This window comes from Grus americana, chromosome 1 (assembly GCF_028858705.1).
Source record: "Grus americana isolate bGruAme1 chromosome 1, bGruAme1.mat, whole genome shotgun sequence".
Classification (NCBI taxonomy): domain Eukaryota; kingdom Metazoa; phylum Chordata; class Aves; order Gruiformes; family Gruidae; genus Grus; species Grus americana.
Window position 1 is genome coordinate 54,523,344 of NC_072852.1, and position 23,214 is coordinate 54,546,557.

Genomic DNA, 23,214 nt, shown 5'->3' on the forward strand with positions numbered 1-23,214 from the left:
AATAATGAAGCAACAAGTTTCAAGGCTGTGCCAGGAAAACAGGGAAATGTCTCGCCTCTCTGATACCCCTTTGCATCCTTACCTACAGAGGATGTTTCTTCTGCCACCAGTTACTGATTCACTCAGTCCAGGGAAGGGCTGCTTTCCAATTTGGTTTGAATGCCGGTCCTCTAATCAGCTGGAGAAAAGGAGTCCCTTATATAAGCCAAGCGAAAGGAAATGCTTCTGCGATACGGCTCACATGAATAGCTAGGACTGAGTGCTGGTTAACTCCTGAAGTCCAGCTTCTGCATCTTCTCACCCTGTTTCTTTAGGGCTGTGTTGACTGGGACAAGTGGCAATTTGGGAGGCTTTCCTCTTCTTACTGGTCTCTCTTTTTCAAGGCAGTCGGTGAAGGCAAGTGGAAGCCATGACCCCCTCCTCAGACAAAGAGCTCAACGGGCTAGATAACCCCAGCTTCCTGGTGAGTCTCTGAAGGGTAATTCTTGCATAGACGGGTGCAAGCCCTGCGAAAAGAGGACAAAGGGAAAGCCAGGGGGCTCAGACTGGCTGCAAGGATGCTGTGGTGTGGTAAACAGGAATCCGAGGAACAATTGCCTCACTACAGCCTGCTGCTGCCGCAGGCTCACAGTGCTTTCTACTCTCTGGCACCCTTTTTACTTCTTTTCTCACCATTATTTCTAAAATGATAGTGTAGATAAATGGCAGCGCAAGTGTATCTGTACTGAAAAGCAAACAAGCTTGTGGCTCCTTGTGGCTGTGTCCCTAGGTACAGCATTTAATTTATTAATTAGTAAAATTATAATAGAAATGTAGCCTAGTGAAAAGCATGTTTCTTTGTCTTCTGGATCTATTTCTAGTGGGGTAAATTGGCAGAGAGGTGGGGGAAAAAGGGATTTGAGAGTCAGCAGGGCAGAGCACCCTGGAGGGTTACAGCAGGGTGGTGAAAGGTGTAAATGCTGTCTCAGTTCAGGGGTGTGCAGAGCACTGGAAATGCTGCGGGCTGCTACAGCCACGGGACAAGGGCCTGGGGCACGGCAGCCCCCTTCCTGTCTCACGGCAGGTGTCACCTCCATTACAAACTAGAAGAGCTGCTTATTGTCTGACAGCAGGTGTGAGAGTGGGGTCCTGACAGCGTCTTTCTACCACGGTACAGACTACCTGCCCTGGGGACCTTGGAGGAGGCATTTAACCTCCTGGTGTCCTGGTCTCCCATTTCTCAGATAACTCTTGGTGAGCTGGTTGTGAGCAGTGGGGGTGCTGTGCCAGCTGCAGGCAGAGCCTCAGGGAGGTGCTCAGAGCGATAAAGAGGTTTTCTGTCCCTACTGTTAATGGTCTCAATTTCTACCTGTTCTGCCACAATGCAGATCAGGCTTGTGACTTCCTCTGGTTTGAATCACCCCAAATAAGGCAGAAGACAGAGGTCTTTTACTTGTGGTTCAAGCAGCTCAGTTTCTGACCATCCTGATGCACTTCTTCAAGATGCTGTTGAGTGCCCTGATGCTTTGTCTGGATACTGAGGCAACGGAGGGTGTGCTGGTCCCCTGGCTTCATGGGAGCAGCTGGGCTGAGAACCAGCAGCAGTGGTTCCCTGTTCCGTCTCCGGACTGCTCCTGCCTTGTCCTCCTGCCAGCATCTCAGCATCACAGACTGGTTGAGGTTGGAAGGAATCTCTGGAGGTCAATTTCTCCAACCCCCGTGCTCAAGCAGGGTCACCTAGAGCCAGTTCCCCAGGACTGTGTCTAGACAGTTTTTTAATATATCTAAGAATGGAGACTCCACAACCTCCTTGGGCAACCCGTGCGGTACTTGGTCACCCTCACAGTGAAAAAGTGTTTCCTGATGTTAAGACAGGACCTCCTGTGTTTCAGTTTGAGCCCATTGCCTCTGGTCCTTTCTCATCCTGTTATCTTCACTTCATCCTTATCCCACTGAACCCTGCTCGCTCCTCTCCAGCTCCTGGGTAGGGTCAGGCATTCATGTGATGGTCATGTGGGGCTGTTACTGGCACAAGCTCTGCCCAGCTGGAATATGCCTCCTGGTTAACACGGGGAAAAGTTGCAATGCAAGGAAAGGAGCTTACTGCTGTCCTCCTAGCTTAGGATTCATCTAGCCGTGGTGTTATTCAGGAGTAGCTGTCCCCAAATAACTCTCTGCATGGGCAATCTTAAGTGCTTTGCCGTACATTTGTTAATCCACGGCTCAGGCTCTCTTGTTCCGAAATGAAAATGTCTCCACAGGGAGTTATTCAGGAATGCCTTTTGCTCTTGAAGTTCATGCCTGAGTTCAGTTTGAATTAACTCTGCCTTCACCTATTTTGAAGTATCTGTAATGCTCCCAGCCTACCTAGGCTGGATAAATACACGGTGTTTAAAAGGTATTACATAGCACATTTTCAACAGCGTGATCTAAAATGGGACTTTGGAGACTCAGCCATGAGAATGGAAACCTGGAGGTTTCAGGCAAATGATGAAGTGCTTCAGGATTAGTCTGCCACACCTGAAAAATTTACACCTGAATGTGACATTAATTTTACATCCCTATTCCCTGACCGCAGCATTAGCTGTTTGCCTCCATTGATAGGTAGACCATGAGCGTTATTGCAGCCACCTTGCTTTGCTGGGTGTTTCGGTGTCTTCAGGTTTCAGCAGGACTTGGTGGATAAAAAAAAAAAAAAAAAAAAAAAGTTGTTTGAGCTTCTCCTGACAGCAGGTTTCTGTCCCTGCATCATGGAGGAAGGCATCCCAGCCCAGAAAAGCCCTCTGCTGCTGGCGTGATGGGGACTTGCTGGCTGGAGAAGGGTCAATGAAACAAATGGTTTGGGATCTTAATTAGCATTTGTATTTGGCTCAAAACGTGGCTCTCCAGGGCAGCCTCCTTCTACCACATGTGTGTGCGTGCAGGGGGAGGTGTCTACGCATAGGCTGGATGTGCATGTGCGTGTGTGCGCCCATGTGTGCGTGCAGATGGGTGTCTGTGTGCCCAGGCAATGTGCGTGTGCGTGTGCACACACGTGTGTGCTCAGGGGTCAGGGTGGGTTGGAAGGAGGAGCGGGCAACTAGAGGCATTTACTTAGTTTAAAAACTGTGGCAATAGAAGCAAAGCAGTATTTTGCCTTCCTTGGCAAAACGCATCTTTGTATAAGTAAACTCTGCAAGGCGTACAGCTCCCTGGGGAGCCCTGGGGCTTCGGGCTGCCTGGTGGGGGATCCCAGCCTTCCTGGGGAGCTATTTCAGACCCTGCCACCTCCCTGAGGCCCCAGGTCCCCAGGCTGTTTCCCTGTTCCTGGTGCAGCCCCCACGCTGGGACACCCCTGCGGGTGCCGTTCCCCGCAGCAGGCGGCCGACCCGGGGCAGCACCCTGGTAGCCTTGCTGTGAGTCGGCTCCTTTGAAACCGATGCCGGGACACCCCATCCGCTGGTGTCCCAGTGTTTCACCCAGTTCCTCCGTAGGAGCAAGATTTTCTACTTAAGACAAAGGGCAGGTGTGTTTATCAAGGCAGAACATTTGTAAGGGTGAATGGAAGGAGACTGGAAATAGAAGACTTAAGAAACTGAAATATAAAACATGCTTCTACTCTATAATTAGTGGCAGCCAAGTTGTTTTAGCATATTTTATCAAAAGCACTGTTTGGGTGGGACAGCCAGGAGAGACAGAGACCGGGGGACAGTGCAGCTTTCACCGATGAACCCATTGCACATTCTGTCTTGCTTCTGGTTGCAGTTTCTCTGTCCTTAGCTAGACATTAATGATACTAACACACTTTGTCCAGATGTCCCTTTGAGGCTGAGACACCCTCTTCTGGTCTAGACGCACACATGCATATAAAATTTTTCCATAGGTGTTTTTACCTTCGTTTTAATTTCACCCCTTGCTCTTCTTTTTTATCCTGTCCTTGTCGAAAGCTTTATACGAGGTGTTCCTGCAAGACGTGGAGCGCAGCTGCAGGAGAGGCAGCTGCTGGGTGCCTGCAGGGACAGGCTGTGGCTAACAGAGGGTCTCTCCTGTTTGCCAGGGTGAAGAGGGGAGCCACTATTGCTCCTTGCCAGATCGCACTGCCCCGGGCCCAGAGGAAGGCAGGGGCACAGGCCACGGCAGCAGCAAGCTTGCCTACACCGTCACGGACATGCCACCCTTGTACCTGTGCATCTTCCTGGGCATTCAGGTGCGATGGGGGAGCAGGCAGAGGCTGGGTGTGGGTGGAAGTTTAATGGCTGTTCAGCCAGTTAATGGGGGTGAAAGCTGAATTTGGGAGTGCTTCACCTTCACTGGGCATGAATGGAGCTGTAGGGCTGGATCTCAGTGAACTCAAGTCCTTCCTACCGCCTCCTGGGAACCAGCTGTTACCCTTGCGCCCACAGCTACGCTGTGCCCCTGGAAATGCAAATGGGAAGGCAGAGTGCCGGGGCTGTGGCAAAATAGTTAATAACAGGTCAGATACCTCGGTAGCCACATGTCAAATGTCTAACTTCTGCCTTCCCACGGCAATAAAAACTAAGCAGAAGGGCCAACGCTGCTTTGGCTGGAGTCCGTGCCTGGGCATGTTAAATGACCCAATGCCACCGATGATGCCATGCTGGGTACGGAGCCTCAGGGAAGGGAGACCACAGAGTGATTAAGGTAATGATGGACTGTGCTTGGAGCTTTCTGGGCATGTTGTACTGTGTTTCCTTAAACGGTTGTCTCCCACTCAGAGTGTATTAAACCAAGGTTTTCTGAACACATCTGCATCATAATTTTGATAAAACATGCCTCTAATGAGCACAGTGAGTTTCTGAGTGCCACCAGTTCCACCTCTGCAGTCCTATGCTCTGAGGTGAGAATTAACAACTAAGGTTAATATTTAATGCAAAAATAAGTTTGAAAAATTATTTTCACGTTTAATAATTAACAGAAGGTCATTGTAGAAATATGTCTGTGACTCTTCTGAAAAATGCAATGCCTGATTTTTTCATTCTTTGGCATCCATTTTTTATGGTTATCCATAATTGCACTGTGTGAGAAGAGCTACTGATAGCAAAGAATGGGTAGCTCCAATTTGCCAACTTTTTATGTTATCCTTTGTGGTGCAAATGAGATGGACTGAAACATTTGCCCCCACTTTGCCTGATCGCTTTCTCCCCCTACCTTAGGATGTCCCCACCTTCCTGGAAGAGTAGCCCCACCAGCTTTGTCTGCAGGTGCTGAGGATAAACTGGTTGTGCCTGACAGTGGTCTGGGGAGTCCAGAGCACTACAAAAGGTCTTTGGGCATGGAAAGCAGGAGAAGTTTGTGGGGGTGCATTGCAGTTCTTGTAGGTGCTTTGGAACAGTCCCTAACAGAGCATTAAAGTTGCCAAAAAAGAGAATGGGTAATACTAGTACCGCCCAAACACTAATCTGTGAGTTACTTTTATATTTCCCTCAATAACACGGTAATAATATACAGCCAGTCCTTCTTCACCCAGTCTTTCTCTGTGGCTCCTAGCATTTCCTGACAGCCATGGGAGGTCTCGTAGCCATCCCGCTGATCCTCTCCAAAGAGCTTTGCCTCCAGCACGACCTCCTCACCCAGAGCCACCTGATCAGCACCATCTTCTTTGTCTCAGGGATTTGCACCCTGCTGCAAGTCCTCTTTGGAGTCAGGTAGGCCAAATGCAAGAAATGGGACATGTGGCAAAACTGTAGATGCAATTACTATGTGCTCGGCCACCAGTCTGCTGTAGAGTTTATCAGTGAGGGTCAGTTGCTACCCTTGGGCAATCGAGGTACATGCCAAAGCATCCTGAAATCACTGTAGGTGATAACTTTCCAGGGCTACCTTGCTGTTCTGACTTTTGCATCTCCTGGTACTTGATGCACCTTTGTTTGGGCATATAAGGAATCTGTCCTACAAAATAATAAAGCATTGAAACATGCAGTAAGCAGTATCTGCTTTCTCCTTATCCCAGCGATCCTCCAGCTGGGGCAGGACCCTTCTGATCTGGGTGCAGGATCAAGGGAGCAGAGCCTGTAGAAAATTCTAGGGTAGGGGATGATTGGGAGAAATCTGGAGCCCATCTGCCACCCCTTAGGGACTCAGGGAGGAGCTCCGCAGCATATCCCGTTAAGCAGTACCACTTCCCATGCTCAGGGATTCATGGAACAATCTGAATGTAAGCATCCTAAATCCTCTCTGCTGCTGAGCTGTTGAAGAGCCAGTGGTGAGGAGATGGGCATGGAGTTGCCATTCACTACCCAGAAAATTAAGTACTTAATAAGAGACGTGATTGCAAGCACTCCTCCTTACCACAAAGATCCTGTATCTTGGCTGGCCTTACAAAATTTCTTTTACTCCCCTTGTCATAACTCAGAGCTGCCTCTTTCTTTGCACAGGCTGTTTTTTCCTCCAAGATGGTGGAAACCCGTGTTTCTTTTTCAAAGGCAAAAATTACGCATTCTTTGGCTTCCGAATCTAAGGGACCTGGTTAAAACTCTTCTACCATCAAATCACTGGTCAGCTGCCCCAGCCCCATAAAATGTTTTTCCTCTTCCTGTTTCTTTCCCCAGTGCAACTTTTCTATCTCTGACTGTTTTAAGAAGTGGCTGTAGACAAACCTCTCCCCAGAGGGTGCTCCCCTTCTCCTACATTGCTACAGGATTAGCGGAGGAGTGGGGGACACCCTGGCCATGAAAAAGAGAGAATGTGGTTCTTCTCAGTTTGGTTAAATTCAGGCTGAGGTGCACGACCGTGGCTGTGGCTGCTGGTGCAATTCAGGCTGGAGTCCTCCCAGGCATCCCCCAAACACCTCGGTGAATACCCGAGAGCTGTGATGTCCCCTCCTCGCTCTTAGCTGAGGATGAAAGAGTAGTGAGGGGAGGGAGCCTCTCCCGCGGCTGAATAGCTAAATGAGGAACAACAGATCAAATTAAGTGGTAAGGAGTTGCTCCTGTAGGATAAGCTTGAATGGCTTTTGCTGTGCTGAGGACGCAGTTGCCTTGTTGCTGGCCCCAGCTATAATGTGTGAGGACTTTTCTGCTGGAAAGGTGGGACTCAACTTGTGGTGTGGCCAGAGGCAAACCAAGCCTGAGAAGACGGTTAGAAGCAGATTATTTTTATTCCTTTTACTGTTTTCTCAAATGCTGTAGTAGTTGATATCCATGAGTCCCCAAAAGACAGCCAGAAAAACAGTAAATAACAAGTTGGAGAGGATATTTTTTCCTGGAAAACATCCGTGCCGCTCTCTGAGGCCCTGGGGAGCCCTCAGCTAAGCGCTCTGCACAGTTCCTGGTGTCTGAATTTAAGAAAGACTAATTCAGAAGAGAAGAGGTATGGAGACGATCTGTTAATGTGCCAAGGGGAGGGGAGACTGTTGGTCTTACAGAGGCCGGCCTGGTTAGCCTGGCAAAGTGGCGGCTGAGAGGGGTACGGCTGCAGCCTGCAACTAGTCTGGGACAGAAATAGGGGTGATCAGGCAGGGAGAAACCATTTTGGCGAAAAGACAATGTTGGCACATGCACGAATGGATGGGAACTGGCAATGGAGATGGGGATGTTCCCACCAAGAGCGAGTGCGGTTTGGGAGCAGCCCTCCAGAAGCAGTAGCCAAGGGAAAAGCCAGACCCACTGCAACCTGCAGCTCGTTTGTGTTACACAGCATGAAAAAGCAGTGACAGGTCCCAGACGGTCACCGGACAGACTATCCAAGAAGCTCCTAAGGGGCAACACAGGTCGCTTGCCATTACAGCGAGCCCCCCTTAGCAGATGCTTCGACATAGTGTAGTGATGATCAGAGCATAACTTTTCCTTCTCTAAACCTGCAGCTTTCCCTGGGAAGAGCTCGGCATGCCCTATATGCATCGCCTCGGCACTCCAGATTGCTCTGAGCCCACCTATGCCAGCACTGGCTGTGAAATAGCTTGAGGGCCAATGCAGCGGGAGCTGTGTATCTGTTGTTAAATCAACAGTGGTGGCACTGGGCCTTCTCTGTTTCTTTTTGTTTGTTTTTTGCCTTGCCCAGCAAAATCCTTTGAAGGCTGCAACGTGTTTGGCTGAAGGCTGTAAATAAGTGACTCCATGGATGACTGATATTCAAACATAACTTACTGGCAAAGCACTGACAGTGCTTCAGTTGCGCATGGCATGAATAATTGCAGTGGGATAAATATTTGGTTTAGGTGTTGGAGACATGGTGCTGTTACAGCTATGCCATCTCTTATTTTCCAGTGCTTTCCAGAGAATGGTGGAAACTCCTCTGTTACAGGGAAATCCATGCCCTGCCGAAGCACTCATCCGGCTTGCTGCCCTGCTGCTTTTCTGAGCAGGCACCATGAGAGCTCCTGGTGCAAGGAGAGGTTGCTTTGGGAGCTGCTCCCAGGGGCGATGTGGTGGGTTGAACCTGGCTGGGGGCCAGGTGCCCACCAGAGCTGCTCTGTCACTCCCCTCCTTCACTAGACAGGGGAGAAAAGGTATAACGAAAAGCTTATGAGTCGAGATAAGGACAGGGAGAGATCACTCACTAATTATCGTCACGAGCAAAACAGACTGAACTTAGAGAGAAAATTCATCTAATTTATTACCAAGCAAAACAGAGTAGAGGAATGAGAAATAAAATCAAATCTTAAAACACCTCCTCCCACCCCTCCCATCTTCCAGGGCTCAACTTCACTCCAGGCTTCAAACCTCCGACCCCCCTCAGCGGCACAGGGGGACGGGGAATGGGGGTTACGGTCAGTTCATCACACGTTTCTGCCGCTTCTTCCTCCTCAGGGGGAGGACTCCTCTCATTGTTCCCCTGCTTCAGCGTGGAGTCCCTCCCACGGGAGACAGTCCTTCACGAACTGCTCCAGCATGGGTCTCTCCCATGGGGTGCAGACCTTCAGGAGCAAACTGCTCCAGCGTGGGTCCCCCGCGGGGTCACAAGTCCTGCCAGCAAACCTGCCCTGGCGTGGGCTCTTCTCTCCACGGGTCCACAGGTCCTGCCAGGAGCTTGCTCCAGCGTGGGCTTCCCATGGGGTCACAGCCTCCTTCAGGTGTCTCCACCTGCTCCAGTGTGGGGTCCTCCGCGGGCTGCAGGTGGAATCTCTACACCCCCTCATCCTTCCTCCATGGGCTGCAGGGGGACAGCCTGCTTCACCGTGGTCTTCACCATGGGCTGCAGGGGGATCTCTGCTCCGGTGCCTGGAACACCTCCTCCTCCTCCTTCTGCACCGACCTTGGTGTCTGCAGAATTTCTTACATCTTCTCACTCCTCTCTCCAGCTGCAAAAGCTCTCTCTAACTGTTTTTTTCCCTTCTTAAATATGTTATCACAGAGGCGCTGATTGGCTTGCCCTTGGCCAGTGGTGGGTCCATCTTGGAGCTGGCTGGCATTGGCTCTGTCAGACACAGGGGAAGCTTCTAGCAGCTTCCCACAGAAGCCACCCCTGTAGCCACCCCCCCCACCCCACCCCCCCCCGCTACCAAAACCTTGCCACGCAAACTCAACACAGGTGATTTCTTAACAGAGGAAGCCGAGGCACCTCAGAGGTTTCCCTCAGCTTGCTCAGAGCCTTGCCCCTCGAGCATCTTTGGGTTTTTCAAGCTAGAGAAATGGCCAAAACAACTTGCACTGCAACAGGGACTTAATGCCTGTGGCGGCTTCTCTGTCTCCATTTCTCCCTGCGTGGGAGGAGAAGAGCTGGCGTAGCTCACAGGAGCACCGGCTCTGCCGTACAAAGCTCTGGATGAAGCCAGTGCTGAGTGCCTCTGGAGGTGCGAGCTCTTTGCTAGCCTGAGGGGTTTCCAGAGTGAGGGTTACTCAAAGCCAGGAGACACATGGCGTGGGGGGAGAGTCAGGGTCTCACCCAGCCAGCATGCTCAGACCCATCCATGCAGGTCTCCTTTCCAGTGTCAGTGGAAACAGGGCAGAGTCATTAGGTTTTAAAAAAACCGTACTAAAAACCAAGTCACGTTTTCCACTACCCTCAGTGTGAAGGTGGTTGTGACGTGGGGAGTAGCCAGTGCATGTCCTTGTGTTCATGAGCAAGTTGTGAAGAAAACCGAAGCAGCTGAAGGGGACAGATGAAGCAACTGGATATTGGAAAGATTTGGGCCTAGGTTGATGCTAAGCTTTTCTTCAGAGTCTCGCCATCGTTCTTCCTTGGTCTTCTCCCCTGCTCCAGTTTTTCCCTTTGGTTGTTGTTTTACTCTGTGCAGCTCCATGGTCTAGTCACACCTTAGGAGGAATACTTCTCCGTTCACGTGGGGTAGCAGAGTTTGACTCCGGCCCCGATGAGCCTCTCCATTGGCAGTGTTTGAACCTGAACTCTTCCCCCTGGGTACCTTGCTCTTGAGTGCAATGGGCAGCAATGCCCACCCATGGTCAGTGATGGAGACCTGCCAGAACATTTCAAAAGATACTGACAGAGGCTATGCGCAGACCGATTTTAAATTTATTTCACTTTTCTTTCACTCACCCCTATAGAGCTGGGTTTCTAGCATTCTTGCTCGTCATCTTTTCCCTCCGCTCTCCTTCCAGGTTGCCTATTATTCAAGGAGGTACTTTTGCATTCCTGACCCCAACCCTGGCCATGCTGTCTCTCCCCAAGTGGAAGTGCCCTGCCTGGACACAGAACGCTACCCTGGTGAATGCCTCTTCACCAGAGTTCATCGAAGTCTGGCAGACACGGATGCGAGAGGTATGTTACATTTTCAGTGGCACCTTCTCTGTATCAGGGCTCTTTGCTTTCAGAAAAACACCTGACCGTGACAGGGCCATCAGTGCTGGAGAACCCACCATCCCCAATGGACCTTGGCCCTCACCCTGTTGCAGCTTCCTAAGCATCTAGTCTCCATTAGGAAAGCAGATGCTTTGCTGCTGCTGAACAAGGGATATGCAGACCTCAGGTGATTTATGGTCCCTGCTAAGTCTTCACTGGTCCAGCAAGATCCTTTCTCCATGAAGTGTGGTGTCATGGTTTAACCTGACACGCAGCTAAAACAACCACACAGCCATTTGCTCACCCCGCCCCCCCCCCAGTGGGATGGGGGAGAGAATCGAAGAGAAAAAGATAAAACTGGTGGGTTGAGATAAAGACAATTTAATAGGACAGAAAAGGAAGATGATGATGATGATGATAATAGTAGTAGTAGTAATAATACAGTATGCAAAACAAGCGATGCACAGCACAATTGCTCACCACCCAGAACGATGCTCAGCTAGTTCCTGAGGCACGCTGCCTCCTGGCCAACTCCCCCAGTTATATACTGAGGATGACATCATATGGTATGGGCTATCCCTTTGGCCAGTCTGGGTCAAGTGTCCTGGCCGTGCCCCCTCCCAGCTTCTTGGTTGCCCCCTGCCTTCTCATTGGCAGGCCAGTATGAGAAGCTGAAAAGTCCTTGACTGCTTGGCAACAACTAAAAACATCAGCGTGTTACAGCATTCTTCTCATCCTAAATCCAAAACACAGTGCTAACCAGCTGCTAGGAAGAAAATTAACTCTGTCCCATGCTGAAACCAGGACACGTGATTAGCCTTGAGGAAGGAAGGGAGGGAAGATGTTTGCAAGGAAGGGACACTGTCTAAGCACAGGAAACCTAGTAAAAAGAAATGCAAGGGCAGAGCTTACTGTAAATGTTAAGGAAAAGTGCATTCTTAGGTAGTCAAAAGAGAGAAAGAAAGGTCAGGGATCTCAGTGCCTTGCCCCACATCAGTCCTTATCAGACTAGGTGGCTAAACTTGCCTCTCTCAATCCATACGTTGGGGTGCTTTGCAAAGCGCTCGGGAAGTGTGAGCTCATGAAGAATTTGCTGTGCAGCACAGGCTGCCCTCCCTACTGACACTCATAAATCTGCCACAAGGGCAGTGCTGCCTTCTCCTTTCAGGCTGGGTGCTTCACCCCAGCCCCTGTGTTTCTCTTCCCTTTGGAGCCAGGGTAGGGAAGGTGCTGAGCACGGCAGAGGACCCGGACTGGGTTTATCACCAAATCTGTGAAGGCAGAGAGGAGCCTCACTCCTGAGTCCTCTGCCTGGAGCTGGAGTGAGCAGGGAATGGCATTTCAGGATGTAATCGCTGGCTGCTTAGCAGTGATTGTCAAACACAGGAAAGTTCAGGGTGATAAATGTGTCCCCCGGAGGGAAACTGATACTCAGAAAAAAACAGAGGCTGTAATGACTCACCTGCCCTACCAGTGCGCTGAAATGCCCCAAGCCCTTCCCAGATGGGAGATGGGTGGACACCATGGCCCTGCTCCCATTTTCTGGTCAAGAGCTTTACCCCTGAGTTTTGGAGGAGCAGGAAGAGAGTGCAGGGAAGCTGATGCATGCTTGGGTCACCCAGGACGCCAGGGAGGAGGGGGTCTTTGGAGCAAAATTAGCCCTGGTGAGGACTAAATCCATCAGCCAAAGGGGGACTTTGTGTGTTGGTGCTTAGGTGGTCCTTCCCCACACATAATGCTCAGCCAGGCTTTGCTGTAGTCAGTGGGAAGCCTCTGTGCTGGTCTGTCACTGGAGGCTGAGCTTTGCTCTCACTCTGGTTTTACACTGACTTATGAAGAAAAGACTCAACAGCTGGAGCTCCTTTCAACCTCTGCTCCCTTCCTCCATTTTTCCAGGTGCAAGGAGCGATCATGGTAGCTTCCTGCTTTCAAATCCTTGTTGGATTTTCTGGCCTGATCGGATTTCTGATGAGATTCATTGGCCCTCTGACAATTGCCCCCACCATCAGCTTGGTCGCGCTACCTCTCTTTGACTCAGCTGGGGACGATGCTGGGCAGCACTGGGGCATAGCGTTCATGTAAGTCTCACTTCCCCGTGGGAAAGCTGAGCGTACACAAACTGCCTACCTCTGATATGAAACGACGTGTCACAGTCTGTGGCAGGGTTCCCCTGGGTACGAGGTTTATTTGTTAAGCACTAACATGTGGCAAGCTTTTGCAAGGCAGCATCATGGCATAGTCCCCTGTCCCCGGCCCCGGCCCTGGAGCTTAGAGCCCTCAGCTACAAAGCAAAACCCAAAAATGAGTTAAAAGATCTGATTTTGTGAAACTCTGAAGTGCATAGGTCAGTACAGGAACAAGTCTTTCCCGTGTGTGGTTCCTGGGCCTAGTCTCCATTACAGTTGTCTACACACACTGTCTTACACACCCATTATTTAAGTCAAAAAGACATTCCTAAAATGACAAAGTTGAGCACTCAGAGTTAGGTATTCCTCCAGTTAAAATAGCTAGTGCTTTATGTATTGTTTTCACGTGACAAGGAGGAATTGTTTTCTCCACAGAGGGCCTGGGGGGCTCTGGAATTGTCTGCTCATGTGGCTTTGCAGCATTAAGTGCTCTTTTGGGGATATTTGTGTGCATGCCCTTGTGCATGAGTGTATGAGTGTGCTTGGTGACAGAATTTCCCTGGTATTTCAGAAATGAATTACAAAAGTAGAAATGCCACTGCATGGTTTCCCTGCAGATTTGGCACTTCAGATCCCTAATGTGGACGTCAGCTTGGGATAATGCGCGGCAGTAGGAGGTTGTTATTCTCTCTGTGGGCTCCCTTCAGTTTGCTAGTGCTTTCAGAACTGCCTTTGGAGACTCAGGGGTCAGGCTTGACTGCAGGCCCAGGAAGGCAAGTGTGCCATTGTGGGGACATGCTCCAGTCCACCTCTCTCTGATTCTCTTCTCCTCCCCACACCTGCCCTCCCAGGCCCCAAAAGCCACCTCTCTTCTCCAGTTCCTCGGCTAACTGGTTTCTTGCACCAGCACCCCATACAACCCCGAACACTGCCTGCCCCCCAGATTTCCTTTCACCATTGTTTCTCCCACCACACCCCTGGCTCGTTGTCCTGTTCTCCAGCTCTGATTATTTGTCCTAGCCCCTTTGCTTAGTCTGTCTGAATTTTCCCTTCAAAATGTGTATCCTTGTCTGGACTATCTCTGTTTTCTGCCTCCTTTCTCCAGTCATTGGTTCCTAACCTCGGTCCCTCACTTGACCTCTTTGCCCAAATGTGCTACTCCATTAATGGGGTCTTAGTCCTCCAGCCCATGTCCCTGTTTTCAACCCTGGTTACCCTTTCTGTCCTGTTGATTTCTGTCCCATCTTCTACCTGTGCTAATCCCAGTCCTTTCTTTCCTGACTCAGACACCTTAGCCCCAACCTGACCATTGTGCTTTGAGCTGTCTGAGTTTGTGTCCTCTTTTGCTGCCTCCGCCATGCTACATGGGTGCCATTAGGGAAAGGGGGAGATGGGTGATAAAGAAGGCAGAAGACATGAGCCATGTGGTCTCAGCCTTCCTGTCCAGCCCCATCACATCCCAGAGCCCCCATGATGGGCGATACCCGCTGTTGCCTCAAGAAACTGGTCTAGTGCATGCTCACTGGTGATGCTTCATACACAGGTCATCACTGGGCAAGGCCTGGATGTACTCAGAAAGCTTGGAAACTTTGTGAGCTGCAAATGCTAAAGCCTGAGATGTTTCTGCTGACTGCTTGGGACCTGGGATGAATGATCATTGTTACAGACTGATCATAGTTGAGCAGATTTTTGCGACAAAGAGCAATATCACTCACCTCAAAGAACAAGTTCTACTAAATCTCAAATTTCTGCTCCAGGTCATAAGCAGACCCTGCTACTGCTCAAGGCAAAATGACCTTCTCAATCCAGGCTATACTATGTCTATTTCCTGAACATCACTCTTTGAAATAGGTTTGGGATATGTTTTTCCAGAAATATTTGGCTTGAGGCAGACATTTTCCATGGAAATTTTCATCCTGAATGGGTAAAGTTAGGCAGAATTATAAGCAGCTGAAAATAGCATTTGTTAATGGAATGTGTCAGGCAACCTGAATAATAAGCAGTGACACCTGCCCGAGATAGATGAGGGCTCTGCAGTGATTCATAAGGCTGCCGAGCACCTTTGTTAATGCAAATGCACAAAATGTGCACTGACGCAGTCTGTCTGGGCTCTGTAGCTTTAGAAACCACGAACGGAAACCAGTTCCTCCCCAGACTTTCTGCCTCCAGTCATTCAGTGCTTTGAATCATGATTGACAGATAAACTTTGGCTGTATGTCATGATGTGTCTTTGCAGAGAGGTGAGGTTAGTGTTTCCTTTGCACTGCTGGTATTCTTCCTGCTTGTGAATATTGCACCTGTAATGAGTCACCTTTTCATGCATGGAAAACTGCCAGTTTTCCGTGCACCATCAGTGCGCTTCAGTTGCTGCAATCGATTTCTTGCCAAATCCTATCCGGATTAATTCACTCAATGTATACAATTCAGATTTGTTATAAAAAAATGAGGAGCCCATCAGAGGCCTGGTTAACATAAGAGGTAAATGGCCAAGGTCGTCTACCAGCTCAGCAGTCAAGGTGAGCCCATTCCCTGCCTTCTCACTGCGTGTCGCAGCCTCCAGCTTCATCTGGTTGCCCTTTCTGGGGGGAAGACGCACCGGGGGCAGACAGGACTTACTGTGAGCACACCCAGCTGTGCTGCCATTTGTGGGAGATATGTGCTACATGAGGGATGGGAGAGGAGCTGCACCTCGTGGTTGCTTCCACCAGAATGAGCCCCAGGTGCTGCCAGGGGCACACGTGAGCACCTCTGCCTTGGAGGACCCCTCTGCTGCACAGCCCTCGCAAACTGAAGGGCCGTGCTCTTCCCTTCTTGGCTGGCTGGGAGGGCTCTGTGGGTGTTACGTGCAGCCCCACAGTCCTACCGTGGGTTTTTTCTTTCAAAACAGGGACTTGCACAAACAAATCAAATCCTCTTTCTTTGTGCCATGTAGGAGCTTTTTGCCACTTGCAGAGCAGCATAGGTAAACCTGAAATCAGGAAACTAATAAATCCAATATTCCCAGTATATCTGAATTACACAGAGGTTCAGGGACATTTTCCTACATAGTCTGCCTGGACCTTGCATGTCTCTCAGGTTTTTCTTTTACTCATCATTTTCAGGCTCTGGCAACTGTGTCATACTCAGTGATGCACCATCTGGGGGGTCAGTTTGGAAACAAAAGGGGAAAAAAAGCATTTGCAAATGCAGCACAGCTGTCGGTAGAGTGTGATGGAAAGCTTCTTCCACCCCAGGCTTGCTGGAGTGGGGAGCCAATCTCTGGTGCTGAGAACCTGTTTTCTGGGGTCTCTGAAGTCCTGGGTCCTCAGGTAGCAGGTCTTCAGCTAATGTGGGGACAGGTGGGCAGCTCAGCACCCCCTTTGTCTCATGGTCTGGTTTTCCCTCCTCCTAGGACTATTTCTTTCATAGTTCTGTTCTCTCAGTACCTGAAAGATGTCCCTGTGCCACTGCCGTCTTACCAGAGAGGCAAGAAGTGCCACTTCTCCCCGGTCTACCTCTTCCAGATCTTCCCGGTATGATGGGGTTCCCAGAGACCCAGTGGTTGTGGCAGAGGGACTGGCCTCACCCACCCCGGGCTGCCCGGGCTCTTTCCACTCGTGTCCAGCCAAGTCAGTGCTTCCCAGACCAGCCTGGGTGGCAAGGAGGCACGGGGGGGGAGAAGGTCCCCATGACCCTGCATGTGGGGAGGGAAGGAGGGAGGGCCACCAGGACCCCCTGCCATCCCTCTGCCTCCATCCCATGTGCAGGGGAAAGGGTCAGGCAGGGAGACACCTTGTCCCCCACAACTGTGCCAGAGACATGGCCATGCCCTAACCAGACTCCTCTGCTGCATGTGATGGGCAGGTGCTGCTGGGCCTCTCCCTGAGCTGGCTGCTCTGCTACGTGCTGACAGTGACCGATGTCCTCCCTACGGACCCCACCACCTACGGCCACCTGGCCCGGACAGACACCCGTGGGGATGTTTTGTCCCAGGCTCCCTGGTTTCGTCTACCTTACCCAGGTACCACTGCCTCCCTTTCCCCATCCCACCATGCTGCTCCCTGCTCCGGCTTGCACCTCTGCTTATGGCTAGCAGGGGGAGATGAAATGCCAAAAATGAGGCAAACACCCACAAGCATCCCCCGCAATAGATTTCAGGGCAAATGTGCCCCACCAACCTGAACTGAGCTCTTTACTTGCAGGCCAGTGGGGAGTGCCAACCGTCAGCCTGGCGGGGATATTTGGCATCTTAGCTGGGGTGATTTCCTCCATGCTGGAGTCCGTGGGAGATTACTATGCCTGCGCCCGCCTGTCTGGGGCACCGCCGCCACCGAAGCACGCCATCAACCGTGGGATTGGTGTGGAAGGCATTGGCTGCCTCCTGGCTGGGGCCTGGGGGACGGGGAACGGCACCACATCGTACAGCGAGAACGTGGGGGCCCTGGGCATCACCAAGGTAAGCCTCGCTGCAGCAGGGTGGCTGCAGTGCCCTGGCCCTCCTGGAGTTTTCCCCTGGGGGCGTATGTACAAAAGAGTAGTGCACATGGGTATGCGCTGGACCTGAGATGTGATCTTAGCCCACCTCCTGCAAGGCACGCTGGAAAAATGTGCCCTGGCACATTGGTGACCACCTCAGCAGCAGTATGAATCGCCTAACAGAGGTGGTCAGTCCCTCTCTTTCTCTGCTTATGGTCTGCACATGGGAGGAGTGCATCTGCTGGTACTCACGGCACCTGGCTTAGGTGAGACTAACCTGGAAAAGAAAAAAAGAAAAAAGAGAAAAAGAAAATAGTTAATAGGGCTTCAAATTCCAGAATTTTTATAACCAAAGGATGGCAGTCATGTGAAAGACTATTTCTTTGGGATTATAAAATGTGATGGCAAAGGTTTATGTTTTTACCTCTCTATAAGATTTTGTGAATCCCTTGAGTATCTTATTGCTCTTGTAAGGGAAAGAAATTTCCAGAGATAAGCCTGACAATCAGATCATAGATTTTTCACAAAGCTTTACAGCCAGGGGATGGGTACATCCAGCAGCCAACTGGAGAACATTTAAAAATCATTGTCAAATAAGTAATGTCATGTCAGCAGAGCTGAGAGTCAGTAAATAAATGCAGAATATGACTTGGGGCTCCCTCACTATAATATTGCTTATTTCACTGGATTTTATAAACCTCACTCACAATAACCATTTTTCACAGGCTGAAGCGTGTTTGACTGAGGTGGCTGCTTCCAGCAGCAAGGGCTGTCTGGATGTCGCAGGGAGTCCAGTTTAGCCTGTCACCCCACATACCTTGTCACGACGAAATCTGTGCATATTGTCCATATACCTGAGCCCATTCTTTCCTGACACGTACTTTGCTGCATAAATTGTATGTATGGGATGTAGCTTAGCGCAGAAGTGCCCAGACTCATAATTATCAGATTACAGGACATGTTCTCCCCATGTACGCTAAGTCCTTCCCGTGGACACGCCATCATTGCTAATTCAGGAGAGATGTTTCCCTCAGATCCCACCTCTGCTCACCTTGTTCATACTTAAGAGAGCAGAAAATACCGTCTCATCTCAGTCAGCCTTAAATCAGTGTGAGGACTCTGGCTGGGATATCTCTGCTGAGAGCAACAAGACAGGTTTCCTTTTGTTTTTTATGTGGGAAACACTTTTTTCCATAACAAAGGGAAATACAAGGGACTTGTTTCCTCTGCTTAAACAGAGGTGTCCAGCACCACCTGAAACATTTTTTGATATCTTGGATATCCACAGGGGCTGTCAGATAAGGCAAAGGAGAAGCTGTTGGAAGCTGCCAAGATGCAACATCTTAAATGGCACCAGGCGCCTATGTTTAAGCTGCTTGATCAAGCCCAGCATGCCAGTACTGAACTCTCATTTCCAAGAAATGAAGAGGAGGATTTTAAGGAGAGGTGAAGACCTCAGTCACCATATAGATAGTAGGGAACTGTGCAGTTTCTTCCACCTTAAGAAACACAACTGATTTTCTTGTTTTCCTAACATAACTGAAGCAAACTCTAAACTAGAGGCTTTAGCAGCATATGCTCACAGTTGTGGTATCAATGGATTAGGTAATTTGCCTTTAAGGCCAACTCCATATACTGGGTAATTTGACATTTTGGCAAATTAAGAATCTGAAGCTTCATTCTAGTCCTGGAACAAATAGATCTGTTGGCTTTTATTAAATTTCAGTTTTGATGGTAACGGTGTCCCAAGGTTTTAAGCCAAGGAGTATAAAAAGCCCACCTGAAGGCGATGCATGATTTTGTTTTTAAACTCCCCACCAAATCTTTTTCATTTATCTTTCACAATCAAGTAAGGCTTAAAATATTTTAAAGGGACATGTGTAAGAAATACTTAAAAAGAGACTCTACTAGTTACTGGGAAAGTTGTTGCTGAAAGCATTCACAAAAGGTCCTTCCTGGAAATATGACATTCTTCAGATATTTAAAGGGAAGGATTAAAATATTTAATTGAATTATAAAATGTTTGCAGAGGATTACAGAGTTTCCCTGCCTAAGATACAAACATTGTAAATCTTAGCTTGATTCTTTAAGCTGTCCAAGTTTTGGTGCGGCAAGGCGTATCCTGAAAAACTGAAAGTCTAATAAATATTGCTGCTTTTCTTCTTAGTTTCCAAAAATCTCTAAATGTCTTTTTCATCCCTGAACCTGCGACTGAACGTACCATCGAGTGCTTCGGCCCGAGGTGCAACCCCTGCCCGTCAGGTTGGCACTGGAGCCTGCCATCCCTCACCTCTCTGCGCCGGTCGGTCGGTGCATGACTGCCTCCTCTTCCTCTTGCCCCAGGTAGGGAGTCGAATGGTGATTGTTGCTGGTGCCTGCGCCATGCTCCTGAGCGGCATCTTTGGGAAAGTCGGGGCGATGCTTGCCAGCATACCCACCCCTGTGATTGGAGGCATGTTCCTTGTGATGTTTGGAGTTATCACCGCAGTGGGGATTTCTAATTTGCAGGTAACAGCTTTATGAGCACCGTTTCATACCTAGGGAAGGGGACTTCGGTTTCAAGTCAGGTTCTTACCAGGCTGAGTCAGACATAACCACGCTGCAGCAAATGCAAACATTTGCATTGGCAGTTCCTTGGGTGAACATAAGGGCATGTACCCAGACAGGCTCAATCACAGAGTGCTCCTTGGCCAGGGCAGGGCTTGCTGGCACCCCGGGCAGCAGGATCCCTAACGCCCCAGCAGCACAGGGACTGCTGCCCAGGTCGACTCCTGCATGCAGTGTTTACATCCAAGCACGTCTCATGAACACAACAGTAATCCACAGATTTGGGTAATTCCAAATGTAATGTATACAATTTCTCTATGCAGTACACAGATATGAACTCCTCCAGAAACATCTTTATCTTTGGATTTTCTGTATTTGCTGGCCTCGCAGTTCCCAATTGGGCAAGCAAAAATAGTACGCTGCTGGAAACAGGTAAGAAATGACATCAGAAGTAGCATAAAACTGAAGCAAAGGCTGATCCAGAGAAATCTTTTAAAATGCAGCTTTTCCTGATAAAACCCTGAAAGCTATGCTTTGACTGTTGCCTGTTTCTTTCTGTGAGGGCTGTTCTTGCCCTTTGCTCTCACTCACAGCTATGGTGTGGAAATCCCTGCTCTTGACTAGTGTCTGCACCTTGCCAGATTCCTGTCGGGCTAAGGATTGCAGAGCTCTTCCTTGGGACTCATTCCCAGGATGGGGCTTTGGGCAGGAGAATACTCCAGGGCTGAATCCTGATTAAGATCACAGTGAGTGAGGCTTTCTTACATGCTCATACACAATAAAACTTTGTGCTTCCACAACACAAGAGCAGACTCCTCTACTAAATTCCATCGAGTTCACTTTATTGAAATTTCCCGTCCTCCGACAGTTACGTCTTCATTGTGTCTCATGTGACTAATGTGTTTGTCACAAAGGCGGTAGTGTCCTCTCTTAAGGTATATCTAGCATGCTGGGTGGGCTGTTGAAAGAGTTGAGCTCACAAATCACACGCTCTGTAGATGGTCTATCAGATGCTCTATGTCACTGGGCTGTTTTGCTCACGTCAATTAGCCCTCACAGAGAAACATCACACCTTATTAACTTATGGTGAAATCCCATGCTAAATATACCTATATTTCTTTGGGTACTGAAGCTCGTGCTTTTGTAGGGAACTGCTTGGTGTTATGTCACGGAGGTGCAGAACAAGTTTGGAGCAGAAGGCAGCTTTTTCTGGGATAGTGCTGTGGTCTGCGCTGTTAATAGGCTCTTAATGTACTTATGAGTCATCTCCTGTCGCTGGGTCAGTGAATAATTATGTAGAATAAAACTGTAGGTCTGGAACTGGCAGTGAGATCAATCTCCCTTGCATTGCCAAATCTTAAGCTCTGCTTTGGGATTTGCAAGTCTTGTCTAAACATGCATGCAGCTTGCAGGCTCTTGGCACGGGGTATGTTGCTGGTCAAACATGCGTGTCTCGGCACCACTATCCAAAGCTTTGTTTTTCTGCTAGGAATCATCCAGCTGGACCAGGTGATCCAGGTGCTTCTCACCACTGGCATGTTTGTGGGTGGACTCCTGGGTTTTATCCTTGATAACACCATTCCAGGTAGGATTTGCTGAAATGAGCTAAGCTACTAGTTTGTGCCTGCCCTAGGGTTTGTTTCCTAGTATTTTTTGTCTTTATGACTCCTGCTCTATGGGTAGGAGTTGTGCTAGCAACCATGAAATACCACGTGATTGAACTCCTCCCAGAGAGACAAGAGGAACAGGAGACATCACTGAAGAGGTCTCTGGTTGGAAAACAGCAGCTTATCAAAAACTAACTCATTTTTCAAGAACAACACAGTCTGAGGAAAAGGTTTATTTGGGAAAAATGTCTTCTAGGGAAAATGCGAGCCTAGAGCCATGTTGCTGGTTGAAAGGAGAGAGAAAGGCAACTACAAGAAGTGGAAGGAGCCAATGCACGCCTCCTTATGAGAGCTGCTAAAACTGAGGCTGAACTGGTGCCACAGCAGTGGAAAGCAGTAGGAAAGGCTGATGGCCAAAGATAGGATACAGCACCTGCAGCTGGCCCTCACAGACAGCAAAGAACCTCTGATTTTCATCAAGCCTGGGGAGGGATGGTGTAAGAATAGGAGAAGAAACCCTCTTTTCTACTACAGAAAAAGAAGAGGAAGGACACTGTTAACCAGATTCTTTTACCATCTCAGGCTTCTTGGAAAGGCAGTCTCCTTTTGGCTCATTAATTTTCTTGTAGCCCTTGATTTTCAGCTGCTCCCGGCAGACTTTCCAGGTGTCCTCACTCCCTTTCCCAAGAGGGACTCAGCCTCCGCAACAATTACAGGCACTTAGCAAGTCCTTGGCTAGGGTAAATGCCTGTGACTGTCTAGTAATTGCTAGCTAAAACTATTCCCCCACTCCACAGTATCTGGGCAGTTAACATCCAGCCTTGCTTTCCTAGCACTGTATGACCCCCCTCCCCCCACACACACACTGCTTTGAACAATTCTTGGATGCCTCATGGCATGTGAAAACCTGTCTTGGTCTACTTGATTCCTGTAGAAAGCAGTGGACTGCTTATCTAGAAGCTGTTGCAGGAAGATGGCTATTGTCTAGAAGTTCGTTAGCGAATTTTTGTAAAGAGCTTTGGAGCTAGAAGGGTTTAAGTGCAAGGAATTTGTTGTGCTGGGTCTGCTGGGATTTGACATGCGGGTGTGAGGCGCACAAGGTAGTCCTATGCTCAGAACACCCGCTGTTTTAAACACAACGATCTCATTTTTGCTGTTGCAGGAACGCAGGAGGAGCGGGGGCTCCTGGCGTGGAAGAACAGTCATAAAGGAGAGGCAGACAATTTTCAGCTCATTTCCAAGGTCTATGATCTTCCATTTGGCATAGGCACCAAACACTGTGCTGTCTCATGGTTTCGGTATCTCCCTGCTTGCCCCAAAAGACTACCTGGTGGCAAGAGAATGGATGAACTGAAGGCTGCTGGAGAGGAAAGCAGTGTTAAAGCAAGCTCAGAAAGACACTCTGAGATAGGTGCTGATACAAGGATATAAGCACCTGGCCTGCAGGTGAACTCATCTCAGAAGCAGAGGTCTGAAAAGCATGTCTACAGCCCCTGTAATTTGAACATGACCTGGCAGCTGTTAGAGGCTGGAGTAGGAGAACAATAATATCTGTCTCTTCCAGCTCTGCCCCTGCACCACTGGTGACCTTGAGGGAGTAATTTTTCTCTTCTCCACTCCTGCCTGCCCACCTTAGGAAGAACGTAATCCCTCTTTGGAGAACACCAAAGCCCAAGAGATGCCTGGGAAAGATTCCTTCCTTGTGCTGAGCCTTGAGGACCCCAAGGAGCAGCTGTTTAGCTGAAGCAGAGCTCTTCCTGTCCCGTCCTGGCTGCTTAAGGGGCCACAGGAGAAGGCATCCCTGATGTAGACCTTGTACCACT

The 23,214-nt window shown here is 49.4% G+C and overlaps 1 protein-coding gene across 1 annotated transcript; it reads left to right on the forward strand.

Annotated features, from left to right (window-relative positions):
- Positions 1-306: 306 nt before the first annotated feature.
- LOC129214186 (solute carrier family 23 member 1-like) lies at positions 307-22,983 on the forward strand. The gene is made up of 12 exons (XM_054845466.1): positions 307-463; positions 4,016-4,165; positions 5,467-5,624; positions 10,476-10,635; positions 12,553-12,734; positions 16,174-16,294; positions 16,626-16,782; positions 16,964-17,217; positions 19,581-19,745; positions 20,108-20,216; positions 21,274-21,369; positions 22,554-22,983. The coding sequence occupies exons 1-12, from the start codon at positions 410-412 to the stop codon at positions 22,820-22,822; spliced, it is 1,875 nt and encodes a 624-aa protein (XP_054701441.1). The 5' UTR covers positions 307-409; the 3' UTR covers positions 22,823-22,983.
- The last annotated feature ends 231 nt before the right edge of the window (positions 22,984-23,214 follow it).